Source organism: Mustela nivalis, assembly GCF_964662115.1.
Source record: "Mustela nivalis genome assembly, chromosome: 8".
NCBI classification, from domain to species: Eukaryota; Metazoa; Chordata; class Mammalia; order Carnivora; family Mustelidae; genus Mustela; species Mustela nivalis.
In genome coordinates, this window is record NC_139027.1 from 80,683,513 (window position 1) to 80,705,840 (window position 22,328).

The 22,328-nt window shown below is 41.4% G+C and overlaps 2 protein-coding genes across 2 annotated transcripts in view; one reads left to right on the top strand and one right to left on the bottom strand.

The window, feature by feature from the left end:
• The first annotated feature begins 469 nt into the window (after window positions 1-469).
• RPL31 (ribosomal protein L31) lies at window positions 470-8,981 on the top strand. Its single transcript, XM_082747085.1, has 4 exons — window positions 470-983; window positions 6,987-7,112; window positions 8,486-8,598; window positions 8,919-8,981. Exons 1-4 carry the CDS (start codon window positions 877-879, stop codon window positions 8,948-8,950), a joined length of 378 nt encoding a protein of 125 aa, XP_082603211.1. The 5' UTR covers window positions 470-876; the 3' UTR covers window positions 8,951-8,981.
• A 967-nt stretch (window positions 8,982-9,948) lies between these two features.
• The window catches only part of TBC1D8 (TBC1 domain family member 8), a gene marked incomplete at its 5' end in the record, with an annotated part of 40,709 nt that continues 28,329 nt past the window's right edge, over window positions 9,949-22,328 (bottom strand). Inside the window, 5 exons of the mRNA XM_082743007.1 lie at window positions 9,949-11,047; window positions 12,780-12,877; window positions 13,275-13,364; window positions 16,934-16,999; window positions 17,544-17,784. Coding sequence (XP_082599133.1) covers window positions 10,586-11,047; window positions 12,780-12,877; window positions 13,275-13,364; window positions 16,934-16,999; window positions 17,544-17,784 — 957 coding nt within the window. The 3' untranslated portion in view covers window positions 9,949-10,585. The remainder of the gene's footprint in view (window positions 11,048-12,779; window positions 12,878-13,274; window positions 13,365-16,933; window positions 17,000-17,543; window positions 17,785-22,328) is intronic.

A 22,328-nucleotide genomic window follows, 5' to 3' on the forward strand; every position in this document is an offset into this window, starting at 1 on the left:
CTCAAAGCGAGACCTGCCAAGGCGGCAGCAGTCTCGAGACCGACTTCTCTGAGACCGCTAGCCAGGCACGGCACCGCACTCAGGTTCAGCAAACGGTGGCCAAATCAATGACAGAAAAGGGAAAACAAAAGAGTGCCTTCCTTTCCTGGCCCTGTTCCCACCCAGCTGTGGGCCTCTCATATTTTCCGAAGGTTTAGGGAAAGAGGCGAAAGAACCAGCAGCGCCTATGCGGCACGGAGAGAACTAAGGGGCTAGAAGCCGGGTGCCGAGAATGCGGCCGGAGTGCGCAGCCGCATGGCCCTGGCCCCGCCCCCGAGGTGGGCTCTCTTTTCCCCCGGCGCATGCCGCTTACGTCTCAGCGTCTTCTCCGCTTCCAAGCGCCAATACGCGACCCGGAAGCTGTACTTGTGACGCTTCTTTCCCTCTCCCACAATACCTCGCGCTCTTCCTTTCCAACCCGGGCCGGGCAGAGTAAGTATGGGTGATGCGTCCTGGCTTTAGGAATCTGGTTCCATCCTCGCTCGGGATTGTGCTGACCGGGACAGCGAGATTTCTCGTAGGCCGGCCCGGAACTCCGCGTTCCGGGAGGACGGGAATCTGCGCTGTTGAGGGGCTCCGGTAGCCTGAGAGACTGGCCAGGCTTAGGGGAGCCGAGCCTGCAGGAGTTTCCGGGGCGGGAGCAGCTCAGGGGCGCGGGTGCTTTGGCCGGTGGGTGACCCGCTTGGCTTTTGCCCATTCCTGGGGCTTCAGATGCCTGGCCGAACCCTCTGCACTTGGACGCGCCCCGAGGGTGGCAGCGTGAGGCCGGGCTCGGGAGGGAGGACTTGGCTTGTGCTGGTCCCGCTCTGCTCTGAACTTCCTTGTCGCTGGGTTTAGATGGCTCCCGCGAAGAAGGGTGGCGAGAAGAAGAAGGGCCGTTCTGCCATCAACGAGGTAGTGACCAGAGAATACACCATCAACATTCACAAGCGCATCCATGGAGTGTGAGTATCCCTGCAGTCGGGCCCGGTGCCTTGCAGGTCGGGGGACCCGAGCTCATGCGTCTGGTTGTCACTCGGAGGTCTGTCTAGTTGTCGAAAAGCCAGATGGTGTTGAAATCGGTTATTTTTCCTTTGGAAACCCAAATCTGTATTCCATGGCCCCTGTTTAAGGTTTATAAGGTTTTAGTGTGTAATCCTCGGAGGGTAAAGGCTGGAAACACGAGATTGAATAATGGTTTCTGGGAGAGCCAGTTGAGGGGAAGTAGGTGATGGTAAAAACATTTCACTTGGTGATTTGTAAACTGAGTAAACCTGGCCGGGCTAAAGGGTAAAAGACGTGTAAAGGAAGGAAAGCAAGCTTGTGAAAATGTCTCTAGACCCAGTAAAGCTAACATATTAACTAAAAAGCTGTGTCCAGCCCAGAAAGTGAACAATTAAAGATTATTTTATACCTTAGATCCTGACCCCCACACAAATACGTACTAATACTGGTTGAGTGGTAATACTAGAAAAACAGAGTGTTGTTAGAGAATGTGTCAGTGGAGCTATAGGGCAATGTTTGTGCAAAGGACACATGGCTATTTTGGATTTGTGATGTACGAGAATATTGAGAATGATTTTGAGTGTTGTCGTTTTGGTGTTTTGGTCTAGGGTTTGGTTTTCAGTCCTTAAGCTTAGTGAGTTGTCTCCCTTCTGCATGTATGCTTACTGAATGAAGACCAAATCTTTTCTTGAATACTGTTTATTTTTTAAAGGTAGAATACTAATTTTAAAACCTATATCCACAAGCAAGCCCATTTCCCCCCATAGCACATATGTATATTTCCTATTTGACTTCACTACATTCTTGTAAAGAAAGAGTAATCTTAAGCTGAAAAAAGAATTACTTTGGTTCAGAATCTATAGCCCCCGTTTGCAAAAACTTTCTCAAGTAGTTCTGCCAAGGTTCTAACTGGATAGGATTCTCCAGTCTCAACTTGGACTTTAAGTAATTTTTCCTTAATTCTAAAGTTCACAAAGTGTTTCCATAGATAAAAGACCCCAAAAGCAATACAGAATTGAAATGAGAAGGTGACTCGTCTAGATTCTCAGGCATTGAGGTAGTATTTTTACACTGATCTTTACATAAAAACAACATTGAAATAAGTTGGGAAGTTGTTTGGCTTTTAAGTCTCATCTGCTTTCTGTGCTGTAGTTCATTGGCAGTCTTTCTCAAAGTTAAAATAAGACAACATACTAATGTGGAGCCTGTTAGTGCCTGAACACAAATTTTGGTTAGCATGTTAGCTATAGCAGTCCAGCCAAACAGCTGGTCAGGTTAAAAATAGAACTTCAGAATCAAGACCAAATTTTTTAATTGAACTGCCTATAGACTTTCACATTGGAGCCCCTTATTTTTGTCGCTTGCCAAAAGTCCTGCTCTTAAGGACCGAGTGTCTAAAGTTAGAATTTCGATATTAAGCTCCTCACAGTAATAGAGGAAAATGTTAGTGAAATTCGTGGGCTAAATGACAGTCCACGCCTTTGGGGGGGCGGGGAATCTTTTTAACTGGTTAAAGTAAGACCCACACAAATTCTGGTCTCCTTAACAACCATTCTGTAAAATGGTAACATATGACTGACAATCTAGAAACCAGAAACCTGGAGTGAGGTTGAGATTGGTTTAACTTGGCCCCCTGAAAGTCATGTACCAGGGCTGAGGGGTGGTTCTAAGTAGATTTGCGAGTTGGTAATGAGCTTTGGGGAAGGCCTAAGTGTGTGCAGAAACAAGACAGGAACATCCCTGTGTTCTGGCAAATATTGTCTTCAAACTGTCCGTGGCTGGAAGCAAAGTCCCTAACTGGACATTTTTGTCCCCAAAACCTCTTCAGCTGGAGAATTTGGTAGTAATTGGCCCGGAGGAAAGTAATGAGACCTGGCCAATTGGTAACCCTGCTTCCCATCTCCTAATTTTGTATGCATATATCTCTGTTCAGTGAGAAGTACAGTACTCCACGGTATACCTACAGAATTCGCCTTCACCATACCTCTTCCAGTCACATTCTTGCACACTGGAACATCAGCACCAGAATCAACAATAGAGAGGACCACCGGAGTACCACTAAGTCATTAGAAATAAGTTTCTTAGACAATTATCATATCTCCCTGATATGAGGAAGTTGAGAGGCAAAGTGGAGGGTTTGAGGGGTAGGGAAGGAAATAATGAAATAAGATGGAATCAGGAGGGAGACAAACCATAGAAGACTCTTAATCGCACAAAACAAACTGAGGGTTGCCGGGGGAGAGGGTGGTTGGGTTATGGACATTGGGGAAGATACATGCTATGGTGAGTGCTGTAACGCTGAACGTACAGTTTGCCAATAGTAAATACATAATTCAGATAAGGGATATCATATCCCTTTTCTTTCACTGAATAGATCTTAAATAGCAGTGGACTTGAAAGATGATGAGGTGATGGGGAGGGACATTTGTTCTGTCTTTCTTTGAAACACTTGGAAGTCTTTCATGTTTTCTTCTGTGAGGTCTTTCTCAGAAAATGCAGGTAGTTCAGAAGTAAATGACCAAAGCCACGAATCTCTCTTTGTAGGATGCCAGCACTCCTGTTGCAAGTTTTTGTAACGGCTTTCCCTTTCTGGTGTTCCATTCGAGGCCAGTCAGCCTCTGAATCCTCTGAGCAGGGAGATCCTGATACCTGCTGTAATGTAATTCATGGGGGCGTGCAAATCAGTAGAGGCCCCGGGAAGGAATTTGAAGAGTCTGAGAGATTTTTGTTCTCTTTCCTTACTAGCCTGGAATTCCAAGCCATGCCTTCCAAGGCTTTTAGCTAAAGGAGATGATTTTAGTTTAGTCGAGGCAAACCAATACCTTTAAATTTTTCTTTGTTGTTTTCCTGAAGTAGACTCTTCACTAGTGATTGATGGGGTCACTTACGTTAATATTATGAATGCATGAGGGAGAATGTTTATTTAACAGATGGAATACAGAATATCTTAGTTTTTTCATTCACTCTAACTGGACTCCTGGGATAGTCACTGTTTGAGAATTAATAGTGGGAGCCACCGTAGAAAGATTGTGCATAAGGGGGGTTATTGGCAGCCCTGGATTTCTTTTGTGAACAGTGCCATTGCAGCAACTTCTTCAGTCTCATGGAAGGGTAGTGTTTTGATGTGGTTATTGGTGTTTTTCATAGCAAATGTTACACAGCAAAACAGTCTGTTGAGGCACCCAAGGGTGGAATAAAATTTCTTGCCCTATACTGGGCATTCTCTTATCTCAGGAAAAATATTTTTTTTTGAAGATTTATTTATTTATTTGACAGAGATCACAGGTAGGCAGAGAGAGAGAGGAGGAAGCAGACATCCGTCAAGCAGAGAGAGCCCTATGCAGGACTTGATCCCAGGACCCTGAGATCATGACCTGAGCTGAAGGCAGAGACTTAATCCACTGAGCTACCCAGGTGCCCTAGGAAAGCTAATTTTATGAGGGATTTAAATATGTGGTAGTACCCGCATTGGGCCTGGTACTTGACTGCATTTCCATGTGTGAGCCAAGGAACATTGTGTGCGGTGTCTCACCTGGGGTCCCTGAGGATGGCTTCTGGGCCAAAAATCCCGTGCCTTTGTGCATTAATGCTGCTAGGGAGTAACCACGTTTCCTTCCTTAGTATAGGGAGCATATCAAGCACTTAATTGAGTATTAGGCACAGTCCTGGACTCTTTGCAGATTGATCAGGAAATTGAAGACCCTATCTTTCTAGTTTACTTAGTAGGAAATTTAGAAACGAAATGGTAAAAAGTGCCAGGCAGAACGTCAGTCACTGGGTGAAGTGGCGTGCTGTTTTAAAGTCCACACAGATGATGGGACGTTTGAAAAGTGTAGGTGTGAAACAAGTTTTTCAGGCACTTTGTGCTTTATTATAAAACCCCCAGGTGAAGACCTGAATCCTTTGGCCATTTCTTAGTCCTTTGTGATAGGTAACAATTGATAGTTTATTCTTTATTTTTCTGTGGAAATGTTCTATTCATTTTATTTCCAAAGAGTCCACAGTATTATGCTTTTCTTATTGCTCCTCTAGCTGCTGACTTTGTGGTTCTTCCTCATGTCCTCTTTTTAAAGATTTATTTACTTGAAAGAGAGCAAGCGGGGTGGGGGTAGGGGGAGTGCAAAGGGAGAAAGAATGATAAGCAGACTCCATCCTGAGCATGGAGCCCAGTGCGGGTCTCCATCTCATGACCTGAGCCAAAAGTAAGAATCAGATGCCTTTAACTGACTGTGCCACCCAGGTGCCCACCCCCACATCCTCTTGATCCTCTTTCCAACATTCTGTTAATGTTGATGAATCCTGGGACTCTTTTCCATCTATGCTTGGTAATAGCAAGTAGTCTTAAGGCCTCAAACATAAAACTACTATTCATTTGGGTATTTAGGCATCACACACCAAACTCCTAGCGTTCATCTTTATCCCTGACTTTCCCATCTCTTGAGGCTTTCCCTGTGTTAGTCATTGTCCTGTTGGCTCTCCCTTCCAGTTGTACCAATCGCACTGGTCCCACTACCGTTCTGTCTCACTTGAATTGTTAAGAGTTAGCAGCTCCCTGCTCCTGGTTCCCTCCTTCACGCTCAAACACCTGGTCCATTCTCAAACCCTCCCGGCTTCCCATCTTATTCAGATTCTAGAAGCCCAACTTCTTGCTCTGATTCCACAAGCTGGCTACTTTGAAATCATACCAGGCATGTACCTGATTCAGGGTAGCTGGTTTTATTTTTACTCTTTCCTTCTGCCTGAATGCTTTTCTCACAGATGCCTAAATGGCTGCTCTCATGATCTGCACATCTTGACTCCAGTATCATCTTGGCCATTTATTTAAACCTGCATTCCCTTTCCCTGATGCTCCCTCTCTCTCTTCCCCTGTTTTATTTTTCTCTGTAGTACTTGCTACTGTCTCATACATTCCATGTATCACCTACATGAGCTACCTGAATAATTGGATTTTGTCTGTTGGACCTACTGCTGTTATTTCAGGCACCTTTTATTTCTAGATGGTCAAGTGTTTAAGTGAATGAACTGAGTTTGCTTGACAGGTTCTAGAAATAGCAAGGAGGTTGAGGGTAGAGCAAAGGGAATGGGAGGCTAAGAAGAGGCGGAGTGGGGTGGGAAGGCAGTCATCTTTCATAAACGTGAAGTCACTGAAAGTTTTAGAGCAGATTTAACTCTAACATGCTCTGTGTGTTACTTACATTGGATTTCATAAAATTCACTCCACCTAACAAAAGTAGAGTACCTAGTATGTGCCAGGCCCCGCATTGGGTTACAGAGATGAAAGGTTGACTTGGCCCCTTCTTTGACCTTCACAGTCTTAGGTGGTAGGACACCTTTTTAGATCGGGGTCTTTCCCCACATCCCAAGAAATAGCCTTCACTTGTCCAAATGGTTGAAGCCTATAGTGAAGTTGTTGCTTTTTCACATTGTTTAACTAAAAACATGAAATTCAAATGACTTTATGTACCCTCATGTAAAACAACAAGTACTTAAGAGTTGGAACAGACATGAATTAATGACGTGCTGACACATGCCAAGAGCTTCATTGCATTAACTCTTGTTGAGAGGAAATGTGTACAATTTTAGGCTCACCCCTATTCTTTAAGCCAAGACCAAGTTAATGATGAACCTTTGAATGAGTATTGAATGATGCTCAAAAACTTGCCATCTCTTAAGATGTAACAGTATTTTGAAGTGAAGACACTTTCATAGTATGTATGTTTTATGTTCAAGCATATCCAATCATTAGCATTTCTTAGGATCAACTACAGAGCTTCTTTCCCACATCACTAAAAGTGGATTGTGCATTTTCTATGTCCCTAGTATTAATACTGGCTGCTGGGCATTATACTGTGGTGTAAAAGGGATTATTCCTATTTAAGGTTTGGCTTAGATTTTGTTTTATGAAAATATGACAGAGCATGTTACATATTTTATTTAATTCATTTTTTTACTTTGACTCTCAGGGGTTTCAAGAAGCGTGCCCCTCGGGCACTCAAAGAGATCCGGAAATTTGCCATGAAGGAGATGGGAACTCCAGATGTGCGCATTGACACAAGGCTCAACAAAGCTGTCTGGGCCAAAGGAATAAGGTGCTAAAGCTATATGTTATATAATTTTTTTTTTATAAAACTTTTATAATTACACTAGCTTTTAACCAATTCTACAATCTGTGTAAGTTCAGTAATTAGCTAATGCCTATGGAAGTATTTCTTTAAAATGTGATGATGGCTTCAAAGGGTGGGGTAGCATCTGCAGGGAAGCCCTTTGACGTGGTATTGGAACGGAGACCCAGATGATGGCGGAGCCAGCAGTGTGAGTGTTGCGTAAGAGCATTGCACAGAGAACAGACTTGGTGTGAGCTGGGAACATGTTGGTGAAAGTAGAGAAGGTAGAGTAGAATAACAGGTTGGTGAAAGTAGAATAAGATTTGAACAGTCAGTGAGGATAGAGTTAGGAGATAGACCATGTGGTATCTTGTAGGTCATGGCAAAGAGATTGATCTCTAGACAAAATGGGAAATCATTGGCACAGTGTTTTGTTTTGTTTTGTTTTGTTTTGTTTTGTTTTTTTAACAGTAGGCAGTTTTGCCCACCCTCCCCTAGGGGGTGTTTTTGGTGTCATTTCTGGGGATTGCCACAGGTCAGGGGCTTTGCTATATCCAGCCCAGTTGTCAATAGTGTCAAGGTTGAGAAGTCCTGCTTACAAGCAGGGGTGTGGTTTTTGCTGTGGAGGATGATGTAAAGTGCTAGAGTAGACCTGGGTGATTTAGGAGGCTGGTGGAACTGTCTGCATCTGTGTAGTATTTCATGAGTAGGGTGAGAGGAGTCTGAGATTCAGCTTTACGGTGCTGGCATTGAGCATTCACACAGAGGAGTGTTTGATAAAGGAGTAGCCAACGAGGTCCCTTAAGATGATGGGGGAGGTGGGGAGTGGTGTCACAAAAGCCAAAAGGAGTCCTTTTAAGTTTTGGAATGCTTTGTGTCCTCAGACCAATAAAAGGAGATAGGCCACAATAATGCCACTGTGGTTGAGTGAGAGGAGAGGCTTGTGTGTATAAGGTAGCGTAACTGAGCAGTCTTTAGTCTTCTGTATTGAATGTAGCCTGCAGAGTGGTGTTTCTGCAAATCAGCACTGATCATAGACAAATCCCCTAACAAAAATGGGGGTACTGGTGGAAAGAGGAGAAAGACCTAGCATGTTTGGGCCCATGTTTCTTCATAGATTATCAGCAGTTGCTGTCTGCTGAGACAGGTGTACATCCTGAGATGGTAGCATTTAACGTCCATCTGTGGCTCTGTATATTTTCCAGGGGACTGGACCTGTAGTGCTTGAGCTGATTCAGATTCAGGACAGAGCATTAGAAGCATGTTACAGACGGGGGGCTAGGAGCTGTCAATACTGTTGGCAGCTGTTTTCTTGATAGGAGACATTGACTTCCGTGGCACATTCATATTTTTATTAGGAACGTTCCGTACCGCATCCGTGTGCGGTTGTCCAGAAAACGTAACGAGGATGAAGATTCTCCAAACAAGCTCTACACACTGGTCACCTATGTACCTGTCACCACTTTCAAAAGTAAGTTTTACTCCATCCTGCAAAGCTGTTTGGATTAAAAAAGCCATCCTTACCCCTTTGAAAACCCGAATTATATATCCTAAATACTTAATTGTGCTTCTATATACCCAGCATCCTTTTAATAAGGAAATGGCTAACAGGCATAATCAATAAACCTTTGTGTCACAGCGAGGAGAAGTGGAGGAGGATACAAAACAGGTTGATATTTGGATTGTAAAAAGTTCCCAAAATACTAGCCGAAACCCTTAAGAAAAGTTTTTTTGCAATGTTCAGGCATGAAGTGTGGTATGGAAGTTGACTGGCCGTCTCTTCTTTTGCAGATCTACAGACAGTTAATGTGGATGAAAACTAATCGCTGATTGTCAAATAAAGGTATAAAACTGTTTTCTGTTCTGATTTTCCTTTTATAGTCTACAGTTGACTCTTTAAGAGCTTAGAGATTAGAGGCACGGATTCCCACATAGTCAACTACCCAAAATTTACCGGTAAAGTTAGAGAAAAAAATATTAAGTCATGAGAAAATATATTTACTCTACCCCCCCCCCCCCCCAAAATCCACATATAAGTGGAGCCTCATGTAGTACAAGAGTCAACTGTAAGATCTCTGCAGTTCCCAATTACATAGGATCATTTGGAGAGCTTTTCCTAAATGGCATGCCTGTGCCCCTTCTCCCCAGCCCCTGGGGTTTCTGAGCATTTGGGTAGAGCCTAAGTAGGTTTTTGAAGGTGTTATGGAAGTGCCGCCTGGCCTGAGAAAACATTTTAGGTATCTGGGACATTGGAGGTATACTGTTAATGCTAAGGAACGTTTTTCTAGAGACTGGCATCTAGAACTCAATTAGCATTGGCCACTGTTCACATTCGAAACACTGAAGTGATGGAATTGATAGATTTAATGAAATAATATTTGGTAGTATATCCCTAAGCTGTTTGTATTAAGTATGCTTGTCTAAAGGTATAGAATAGTCTGATTTTTTGATGGGTAACCAGATTATGGCTTAGGTGTACAATTCATACTATATATACAGCTTACTTTTTTGTAATGGCCCCTGAAGTGTTTTTAATCCCAATTTATATGGATCTGAATCACAGAGGGGGGGAAATCAGCTAAATTCAGCCTGAAAGCAAAGTGTCACAAGGATTAGATTTCTTTAGTGCTTATACCTCAACATAGTGAATGCTGCTGGAGAGGTCTGTCCCTCTTTGAAGCCCCGGGGGTGAGGGTGGTACATAAGCATAGTGGGGGTTGAGGACCACCTACAGTGTATAGCACAGCTCAGGGAGAACACAGACAAGGGAGTGGCAAGAGACCCTTCTAGACACAAGTATAAATTATAAGCAAGAACCAAGTCAATATAAAAATTTCTTTATTAAAAAACTTGGAGGCCAACATTGAAAGCATGGTGTTTGTACACATTTTTGGAAGGACAAAGTGAATACAACCAAATATATTAAAATGGTTTCAATTACCAGCATTGAAACAAAATTAGTGCAAAAAAGCCAAATACAATTGCACAGAGAGTGGCTCTTGGATCTTCAAAGTGAACTTGATATGTGACCTCTCCCATTATCCAAGTGAAAAATGAGAGCTTTTGTCTGGTTTAGTATACATCTGACTCTTCTATTCCATCTGAGAATGAAATCATACTAGCATCACAGCAGAAGTGCCCTGAAATCTCAGCAAATCTGATAAAAGTGAAATTTGCAAGTCACAGCATCAGGGAAATAAGGTATGGATATGGATACCCTATAGCTCTGGTAATATCCAACTAGTAATTCTCAAAAAATAAATAGAGATGCTTGAGTGTTGCATCAATTCCCCTGGCCACAGCTGTGACTGTCAGGTTGTTTATCCAGATACCCAACTTGTGTAAAATACACTCAGAATGATTTCGACTAAACTCTGGATTTTAGGGCTGACAACCCACAAAACTGTTCCGTGCTTTGGTATGGCATGGCAGACTCCCCTCCACAAACTGCTCTCTTGCTACAGGTTACCCAGCTTGAGTTCAGGTTGTGACTGGCGGCTCATTTCCAGAGTTTTGAGACTGTACTGATTGATCTTGGCATTTTCAAGTTTGGACTTAATATCCAGTGGCTTTTCAAAAAAGTTGACTAGTGACTGTTCAGTCAGAAGTGAAGCTAAAATATGTTCAAGGGACACAGTCCAGTCCCCTTCTGCCTCTTCAGGAAATGTCTGGGAGTCCTGGGTAGTTCTCCCCGGGCTGGCATCTGCAAAAACCGAGTCCTGCTCTGGAAAAAGAGCTGAAGCCTGCAGCTCCTCCCCACATTCCTGGGAGCAGCTTCCAGAGCTGCTACTTCGCTGCCCCACTTCCCCGATCTGCAGCAGCAGAGTGGTTACCGTGGCAATGGCTTGATATAAGTCATTTTCTTCTGGATCTTCATGAAACATACTGTACAGAGTCTTACAGAACTGGATAAATTCTCTCTGGAATTAAAAGTATATATGGCAGCATAACCAGGATGGAAGTAGAATGCATTTTTTTTTAGACCTCATACTAAGTTCTTAGAGAAAAGCACATCATACCATTAGAAGCAGATTATAAGGAAAGGTAGTTTAGCCCTTCTACTCGGAGAACAGACTACTAACAGTGACTCCAGGACTTTCACCACACACTCAGAAGTGGGCTCTTTGTCTATACAGCAACTATTCAGAAAGGTGTGCATCCTAGAGGACATGGGCACCCTTTAATCTTACAAATCAGTGTGTAGAGAGGGATCCAGAAGCTGTGGATATTTGTTTATAATGATCTTTAATCTTGGATTTATAAAAGAAAAAAGTTGGAAATAGCTTAATACTGTGACTGACTAAATTAGAGCTTTTTCTTCTGATAGGAATACGATGGGGTAACTAAAAACTGTAAAGTGAAATAATGAAAACAGTGATGCCTGATGCATTTCCAAGTTGTATCCACACTGCTGCTCAATTGGAGAATCCATATGTAATGCGATGGAAGACACTTCCAGTGGGATTTAGCTGTATATTTATGCTGGGAATAGGGTCATGGTTGAGAACGGAGTTATAGGAGATCTCTCCATGATTTTGAAGTAAATGAAAGCAAGGTGTTAAGACAGCCTATTTTTTGTTTATAGCAAAAACTGGTATCACATATATCAAAATACTTGTACTGGTGGCTCTGGGGGATGAGATTAGATTTGACTTTTTTTTTTCTTTTAATTGGGGCATAACTGACCAGCAGCTTTGAAACGTGACTATATCCAAGAGATAGCATGAAAATTTGAAACTTCCCAACACTTCTGAAAATTCCAGAAGGGTGTTAAGGCCACATGTACTGTGGTCAAAAAAGACCCAAGAAACACTGCATTGCTAAATTCCACTCTTGAAGGCTCACAGTACACATTAGCAGCAAACACAATGAAATCCTTGAATAAAGGACCATTTCCAACTTGGATCCTACATTCCACAAACTTTGGGGGTAATCTTTTTCAAATAAAAACCTAGCATCAGGGGCACCTGGATGGCTCAGTGGGTTAAAGCCTCTGCCTTTGGCTCAAGTCATGATCTCACAGTCCTGGGATACAACCCCATGTCGTCAGGCTCGCTGTTCAGCAGGGAATCTTCCTCCTCTCTCTCTGCCTGCCTCTGTCTCTACCTGCCTCTCTGCCTACTTGTGATCTCTATCAAATAAATAAGTAAAATCTTTTAAAAAACAAAACAAAAAAAAACCTAGCACCATCAGGGCACTTAAATATAGTCTAGATACTGTTCAAAGGTTTCAAAGAGCTTTGCCAGTACTGTATATTATGGTACCAATGATTTTTAAGAAACTGAAGAGAGAATAGTAATCCCTTCTAAGGGAAGAATGCTGTGTCCTCAGTACCCTTCACCCCCAAAAGCTATCACCTCTAAGCAGTAAATCTTCATTGCAACCTAGGTGAATATAGGATGAGTAGGATATAAATACTTGAAAGATAGGATATGGCACAGCTGCCCTTTGTGAAGAGTTTAGAATATCTCGTGTATCTGAACGAATCACAATTCAAGTATTTCCCTTGTAATCACAACATTCAGCTCCTGGAAGTTGTACAAGATCGTTTGATTATTGCTTTAGAGGTTGAGGGGCCCAGCTTAACTTGATCAAGCTCGCCTCTGAACAAATCACTTGGCACAACAGTTATCTCTGCACCTAAGTCCATACCTGGCTCATTTTGGGCAACTCTTTCTCAGTTTTATCTTTTTCTTTGGCTAAATCCTTAATCATTTGCTTCAACTGTTTCTGGTAATCAGTTGCATCACCTGGAGACACAGGAAACACAATATATACCTTAGGCTAAAATTCAGTTAAAGCAAAAAAAGAACACCTTTAGAACTGGGTGGTATGGGAGGAATCCCACCAAATTTCATACACAAGCTGAAAATAGAGATTACATTGGTAACAATTTGTTTTATGACTGACCATGAATAGAGTGTGGTGGCTGGATGACTTCTCACTACAAGAGAATCCTTGAAACCCTAAGCAAGAGGAACAAACATGGTGGTAGGGTCAAGGGGCAGTCACCCAGTATACTGCAACTTGAAAGGTTTCTAGCCTCTGAAAGCAGTGGGCTGTTGACTAAGTCTGCTTCTAAGAGCTGTGAAATTGTCAATGACTGCAATGTGTGCCTGCTGCAAGATAATGAAGAGAGGTACATACCATTTGACTTCCCAAAAACTAGGGGTCTTGACGTTGACAATAGAGGATTCTTTAATGGTGACTGGCTGTCTCGATCATTTTCAGTGAGTGCTTTAAAAAAAAAAAAAGTTACATGGAACAAATTATTTCATCTTACTTAACCCAAACTCAGTAATTTAGTTTCTTATGTAAGAAAGGACCAAAGAAGGGCTAAGCCAGCAGCCTGTGGGTTGCAGAGACTGTGAACCCAGGCATACACCAAGCACTGTCTATACAAAGAGTAAAGAAAACATCTTATAGACCAGATAATGCCTTTTTTCCTGCTTTATGTAGGTACTGTTTTAATTAATGAAATACAGAATCATAGGACACTGCCAATAATGACCTGGAAAATGGTAGTAAAATCCTTTCCTAAATCTTAAGATAAATGTATGTATATACATATAAATTCTAGAAATAAATGTACAACTAGATTCCTGGATGATGGGGTAATTTTCAATTTCATGGCATTTTTTTCTACAGTGAGCACATAGTGCTATATTTAATAGTTTTCCAACAAAAATTGAAAAAGAATTACTGAATCCAAAGCATTGTATCATTACAAGTTTTCTTGAAATATACAAAAACAGAGCATTATATTGCTGATAATATAAAATGGCATAGTCATTTTGAAAAAAAAGTATGGCAGTTTGTTAAAAAGTTAAGCATAGTTATCATTTGACCCAGAATTCCACTCTAACATACTACCAAAGGGAAATGAAAACATACCCAACTCAGAAACTTGTACACAAATATTTATAGGAGCATTGTTCACAAGGGCCATTAAGTGGCAACAAACCCAAGTGTCCAACTGATAGATTAGGGCATACCTATCAAATGGACTATCAAATGCAGTTATAATAAAAGGAATAAGCACTGGGACATGCTACAACATGGATGAGCCCTGGAGACTCAGGAGCACGACACAAAATGGCACACTGCATTATTCCATTTATAAGGAATATCCAAAAATAGGCAATTCTATAAAAAAGGAAAGCAGGGCAAAATGGGTGGATTGGGAGCAAAAGCCAAAGGGTATAGACCTTTTTAGGGTTATGAAAATGTCTAAAGCTATGACGGTCATATAACTAAGGATAAAATCATTGAGTTGTGTATATTTTAAATGAATGTACTGTATGATGTGTGAATTATAGATCAAAAAGCTCTTATAAATAACAATTACAAAGTATTACGGACTCAGGATCTTCATATTTACTAATAAATCAGCTGTAATCCAACAAATATCCCCAAGATGGCACCAAAGCCTTGAGAAGCTGATCTTCATATTTGGGAGATAGGTTTCCTGCGTTCAGTGGGTAGGAGCTGTTTGTGGAGTTTTGGGGTTTTTCTGTAACTGATATTGAGTCATTTTACCAACCTTGTATAAAACTTATACACATTGGCACATGTGAGCATCCACTCAAATTGTAAGCCTTGTGTGGTCGTTGAGGCAGTCATGATGAAAACAGAGTTTTTTAGGTAATTACTGCTAGATGTCAAGAGGATACTGGGTCCCTCTGCCTCAGAAATATGAAATGTATATACAAGTCACTAACAAAATGCTCTAACAGAAGAACCAATACAACCAATTTTCTTGGGAGCATAGCGAGGAATGGTTATTTCAAGTGGAGAGCAAGTGTTGAGAAAGGCCAACCACAGAGCAGCACACTTTTCAAGGAACCCTTGTGCACAGTTGGTGGGAAAGCAAATATCCAGCCACTGTGGAAAACAGTGTGAAAGAATAAAAAATCTACCCTATGGTTCCAGTAACTGCACTACAGGCATTTACCCCTAAAATGCAAAAACATTAAATCAAAGGGTATATGCACCCCTATGTTTATTGCAGCATTTTTGGCTATTAGAATAGCCAAACTATGGAAGCAGCCTAAATGTCCATCATCTGATGAATGGACAAAGATGATGTGGTACACACATACACGGAATATCTCTCAGCCATAAGAATGAGATCTTGCCATCTAATTGTGCAACAGCATAGATGGAGCTAGAGAGTATATATAATGCTAAGCAAAGTCAGGCAGAGAAAGACAAATAGCATATGATTTCACTCAGATGTGAAATTTAAGACACAAAACAAATGAACAAAGGGGTTGAAAAGACAAACCAAGAAAGAGACTCTTAACTATAGAAAACAATCTGGTGGTTACCAGAGGGGAGGTAGGGGAATGGGTGAAGTAGGTGATGGGGATTAGGGGTACCCCCTGTCCTCATGGTGAGCACTGAGTAATGTACAGAATTGTTGAATCACTCTGTTGTACACCTGAAACTAATAAAACACTTTAGAAAGATAAATAAAAAGTTAGAATTCCATCTTTACCATCTTTGTGATTTTTCTATAAATCTAAAAGTTATCCCAAAATAAAACGCTTATTTAAAAATTGAGATGAAATAATTGAAATAAAATAATCCTGTTTAGCAATATTAGATACAGACAATGATTGTGAAGAATGGCTGCGATGATAGTAGAGGAATAATTATGCATGTCTCCTATGTTAGTAGGAAAACACTTGTGAAAAATAAAGGCAAATTAAAAAACTAAACTCGGGGGCACCTGGGTGGCTCAGTGGGTTAAAGCCTCTGCCTTCAGCTCAGGTCATGATCCCAGGGTCCTGGGATCGAGCCCCACACATCGGGCTCTCTGCTCAGCGGGGAGGCTGATTCCTCCTCTCTATCTCTGCCTGCCTCTCTGCCTCCTTGTGATCTGTCAAATAAGTAAATAAAATCTTTAAAAAAATAAAAATAAAAAACTAAACTCACTAACACTGGCATAAAAGGCAAAGAACGTCACTGATGCCAAACCATTTGTAATTGAGGAATAACAAGTCTGTGGGAAGGCAGAGGAAGAAAGCTGCTACAGAATGCTCCCGGGGCACACTGCAGTTGTCCAGTTGGTAATGGCTCAGTTTCAGGAAGTGGACCCAGAAAGCCACAAATGATGGTTATATGCATTTCCAACTCTTCCAGAAGTGTTGGTTGTAAAAACCACCAGGATCTCATGGCCCCAAAAACTTTTTCCTAGCCTCCTTCATTGGAAGTTCTGTCAGGGGCCCCATCCAACACCAGAACCATGGCCCTGGGGTCCAGAGACCATGCTGGCATTACTAACCCACCTCTGTGACTTCAAATGATCCAAGGAATAAGGTTAAGGCCAAGTATGACATCTTAGGTTTCAAAACTGTTTTCTTTGTTCCCGGTTACCTGCTGAAACTTGAGGGAAGTATGGACTTACATGCCAGAAGAATGAAATGGTCCTTCAAAAGAGGAGGCTTAAATAACCCATCTATTAAGGCAACCAGGGTCTGCTTCCTTACATACTTCACAAGCCAGCGGTTACCAAAGTGTGGTCCTCAGAACCAGGGAGCCGGAAACAGTGGAGTGGCGCCCAGGAATATGGGTTTTAACAAGCCCCCCAGATGATTCTGATGCATGCTCAAGTTTGGCAACTGCTGTCATAGGCCATACAGCTCAGTAATGAAAATTTGTTATCAGCAACCCCAGATTAAAAACATCTGTTGACTCAAGTCTAAATGGAACTTTAAAAGAGAAGAACTTCAGAGTCACATACAAGGCTTACTTGTGTCAAAGCAGAACAGAACTTAGATTTTCTCCATAGAATTTCTTACCTGGAGGGATATGAAGTCTATATAACAGTTTGATTTTCTCATTCATTTCTCCATTATACATAACATCTTCAAAAAAAAAAAAAAGATGAGAGAAAATGAGAAGATGCAAATGGATAAAGTACATTTGTTGTGACACAACCTCACTGTGGGGAGAGAACTTAGTACGATCAGTACTTGTTCACTCAATACTTCGCTGTCCCTACTACCAGACATAGGGTGTTTGAAATGAAAACAAGAAAAGGTCACTCTTGAGGTGCAGGATAACCTGAATTTTGTCTGGCCTCATACCTTCTGAAAGATTTTAATTTCATGGGCAGGAGTCAAGAACACAGCCCCTAACAAGCCACACCACACCCTGGGCGCCCGAGGAGAACAGGAGCAATGATCCTGTGTGTTGAGAGCTTGGGCCCTTCTCACCCTCCTTAAGGAGGTGTAAGTGTCATCATAAGAGGAGCCTGCAGAGTGGTTTCTAAAATCTCCAAATCACATCAGGCCAGTCCCAAATACATTTCACTGCGTGGGTCTGCCCGCTCCACAGTCCACCCTGTCTTGTGTTCACAGACTCCCGTCCCAGATTAACTCACTGCAGTGAAGACCCACAGGGTCCTACCGAGACAGCTCACAAATGCTTTGAATTCGATCAGGTGGTCCATGTTGTCATCCAGGAGCCTGAAAGTCCTCTCTGCGAGGATTTCCGTGTGGGCCCCACAGGTCCAGGGCGAGACAAGCTGAAACAAGTGTGCGAACTGCCGGGCATCTATGCGGTACTGCTCTGCGTAGGGCCTGCTGGGGTCGTGGCGTGGGGCCATGGGCCTGGGCTGCTCCCAGTAACAGCTCATCATGTGCTCTCTCTTCAGACAAGAGGGAGAGAGGGATCTGTGAGAGATGGGAGCACCTGTGGGGGGATGCACGCTTAAAAGCCAGGGTTAACTTGGCCTTCACTCAGGACTCACTTGGCCTCGTAAATTATGTATTGAATAAGAACACTATAACACGAACAAATGAAAAAAGTGCTTACAATCTCATTACTCTAACCAGACAAGTAAAAGATGTCCCTTGTTACCTTGTTACCTTACACTTCATGCCCATAAGATATGTAATTTTGACCTCTTTCTCTAACGTCTTTTTTTTTTTATTATTGGAGCACATAATATCTAACAAAACTTAACCATTTTAACCATTTTTCAATGTTCAGCTGCCATAGTTTTAATTCTAGGAGACCTAATTTTTATTCTGTTTTCTCATCAAATCACATCTGAAAACAAAAAAGTGCTAGACAGATCTATAGAACATAAAAGAAGTCACCCTCGTTGCCTGTGGAGAGGGGAAATAGGGGTGGGAACCCACATGTAGAACCAAGTCTCTTTTAAGATTTTACTATTTGAGAGAGAGCACCCACAAGCAGTGGGTAGTGGCAGAAGGAGAGGGAGCAGCAGAGTCCCCGCAGTCCCAGATGTAGGACTCGATCCCAGGACCCTGGGATCCTGACCAGGGCTGACGGTAGACACTTAACCAACTGAGCCACCCAGGTGCCCCAGAACCAAGTTTTTTCACTGCATACTTTCTTATAAGTTTTTAATTTTGAGCAAGGTGAATATATTAACAATTCAAAAAACTGGAATTAAAAAAAAAAAAAGTGATTCCAAGTCTTGGGAATATACTGACAACCAGAGCACTCAAAACTGGCCCTTCCCTGAGGGTCCCCTCTTTAGGATGCATCTCTTACACCCATGCTAAATCACCTCTTGGGACATCTTGACTCACTGAGATAATTCCCAATGACTGCAGGCTTCTGCACAATTTTAGCATCCTCCACCCATCACGGTGGCACGGGAACAAGTATAGAAGCTGTAATATGTGAACCCAGATCCTTGGATGAAAACCAAAATGCCATTTATAGTTTTACTGTTGTATTTGTTGGCAGCCTAGTCCTTCGGGTTGCCTTCGCAGAATTGTGAAAAATACCACAAGAACTTTTCAGTGTGAAACGACAGTCCAGTGAATTTCCATTCCTAAAAATTCAAGACATACTGCAAAAATCCATTGTATATCTGTGTATCCTGTGATACTAAAGCCCCACAGAATCCTGCCAAGAAAAGTTATAATAAATAAGCCTAGGACTTGTGCAACCAGTTTACACAGAACCCTACAGAAAAACAAACCGATTAAAAAAAAAAAAGACCATGGATGTAAGCAGGTGATACCAAGAAGTACACAATTAGCTGTAGTCAACCCTACGAATGGATAAACAAATTAAAATTATTTAAAAAATGCAATTTTCTATAAGACTAGCAAAATTGCAAAAGATTCTTAATAAAAACTGGGTGTGTGTGGAATGTAGGACAGGAGCCCTCTTGGACATCATCAGTGTATTCCCATGGAAGTGAAATTTGAAAAATCAAACACAATTTAGCAATACAGGCTAAATACAGTCTATGCATCCCTAGGACCCCATCCCACAGAAACTGCAGCACTGGTGTCCAGGGAAAGGCACAAAGATGCTCAGTCCAGCACAGTTTAACAAAGCAGCAAAAACCTGGAAACATAAATGTGTCTCAACAGATGAATGGTTAAGTAAATGATGGTTCAGCCCTACAATGAAACTATACAGCTATTTTTTCCATGTCATAGGTGGGAGGGAAGGTGTGTCTGAGAGAGAAAGTATAAAAGGAAAAAAAAAAAATCAGGAAACATATTCACCAATTTGTTAACAATAATTACCAGTACAAGGGTAAGACTGTAGGTACAGACAGGATGAGACCCTTTCATTTTTTGCTTAAAAGTTCTTCTTTTTTTTAAATGGTAAGAGTCAGTATACTTTTATTCTTTATTTTGTGATTTTTAATTAAAATTTGAAAATAAAAGTCTTCTTTTTCCCAAAGATTTTATTTATTTATTTGAAAGAGAGAGAGATCACAAATAAGCAGAGAGGCAGGCGGAAGTGGGGGAAGCAGGCCCTGCTGAGCACAGAGCCCGATGTGGGGCTCAATCCCAGGTCCTGGGATCATGACCCGAGCTGAAGGCAGAGGCCTAACCCACTGAGCCACCCAAGTGCCCCTGAAAATAAAAGTCTTAACCAGAACATGTAAGCAAGTAAAATATTAAAGAGACCCAATGCTCTCTAAAGCCTGGTAATTCACAAAGAGTGAAAGAATTTAACTGATCATTTAATAACAGCAGGTTTATGGAAGACATAAGTAACTGTTTCAGGTCTTTGGTGTTTCCTGAAGTATTCTAGGACACTGAGTATGTATTACACTGTAAACATCTTACTTAGTTAAGATTAATGATGTTGTTTTCAATTTAAGAGAATAGAAGACACATCACAAATCCGAATTTACGTAATTTGAGACTGTTCAACACGGATGGACCATAAGGGCACTCCTGCTAAGTGAAAGAAGTCAGACACGTACTCTATGATCTCACTTATATGTAGAATCTAAAGACAAAACAAAACCCCAAACTCAGAAAAAGAGATCAGAATTGTGGTTCCCCAAGGCCAGGGTGAGGTATGGGGGCACTGGAGGAGGTGGACAGAAGGTACAAACGTCTGGTTAGAGTAAACACTAGGGATGTGATGTACAACAGGACGAGTACAGTTAATGGCTATATGGTGTATTTGAGTTGCTAAGAGAATGGATCCTAAAGTTATCACAAGGGGAAAAAATTCTTTTTTTTTTTAATGTCTAGAAGAGATGGATTCTAATTAAACTAATTGTACTCATCATTCAACAATATATTTAAGTCATACTATATGCTTTAAACTCACACAGTGCTGTATGTCAGTTACACACGTGAAACTGGAAGGAAAAAGTTACATTCGAGCATTAAAAAATTGCTTTAAATTATCAATAAAAATAAATTTCATTAAGTACCAAGCATATTGTTGATCTTGAACATGAAAGAATGCGTAATGAACTTGGTCAGAGTTACTTGATCTTAACACAAAGTGATCACGCCTGTTCATTCCAGGCTTAGGGAAGGATACAATGAGGTTAAGGAACAGAATCCTTATTAATAACCTATCATGTATTTATAAAACAATGGAAGGATATTGCTATGTGACCCCTTTCCCTGAAAAAATGAAATTCTAGTTGAAAAGACCAGAAGTAGTGGCACCTGCGTAGCTCAGTCAGTCAAACATCCAAATCTTGGTTTTGGCTCAGGTCATGATCTCAGGGTCATGAGACAGAGCCCCTGGTTGGGCTCCATGCTCAGCATGGAATCTGCTTGAGATTCTTTCCACCTCTCTCCTCCCCTTTTGCTGCTCCCCCCACTTGTATTTCTCTCTGTCTCTCAAATAAATAAAAATAAAATCTAAAAAAAAAAAAAAAAAAGACAAGACCAGAAGTATATTTAAAACCCAACTAGAGGGGCACCTGGGTGGCTCAGTGGATTAAAGCTTCTGGCTTCAGCTCAGGTCATGATTCCAGAGTCATGGGATCAAGCCCCACATCAGGTTCTCTGCTCAGTGGGGAGCCTGCTCCCCCCTCTCTCTCTGTCTGCCTCTCTGCCTACTTGTGATCTCTGTCAAGGAAATAAATAAAATCTTTAAAAAAAAAAATACATGAAGTCAGACTATGAAAGCAAAGAAAATTCAGAGCTGACCAGGAGTATGGAGAGAGAGGATAGTCTGATGGGGCTCTTACATGGGACACATGCAGACTCTGGGCCTGGAAAGAAAGTACTGGAGTGAGTTACACAAATCTCTTTTACAATATATTATATGTAACACAAATATACTATATATAACATAATACAATATATTGTATATAACACATATATTATATACCTTGGCATGTATAATGGAATCAGACACCATGATTATGAAACTGTTTTACTGGAATTTCCTTTGGAAGTGTATCTTAAAAATTATATTGTATCTAGATAGTTTCTAAGTTTTTCTTTGTAGTTAGTCCTACATAAGTGAAAGAGTTGTAAAGCTAACAACAAATAAAATTTCAATAAACACTTAACATATCATTCCTAGGAAAGACAGAAATAGGAAAACAGTAGGCTCCATCTTCCTTACTCTTATTAAAGATGAATATGGTTAGTACTTAATGAATTTTACTTTTATTAATTTAAAGCAATCGTCTAAATTATATAAATTCGGATCTGTGAAAGCTCTTATTCTCTCAAACTGAGAGCAGTTAGCCTTAAGTAGATGAAATACTTTTCATGCTGAACAACACATTTGTCTACCTGTCTTTATGTTCCTAGCATGCCCTGTTTTTCCTCCTTGAAAGTCAAGGAAAGAGGGGTGGGGACTTGGGACACTTTGACTTCTCATATTTTCTTCATGAAACAGAGGAAACTATGAAACTGAAAGACAGGGGCTGTTTACAGAAGACACAGTCCTGAGCAGTCGTCAGCACACATCCTGCTTATCAGG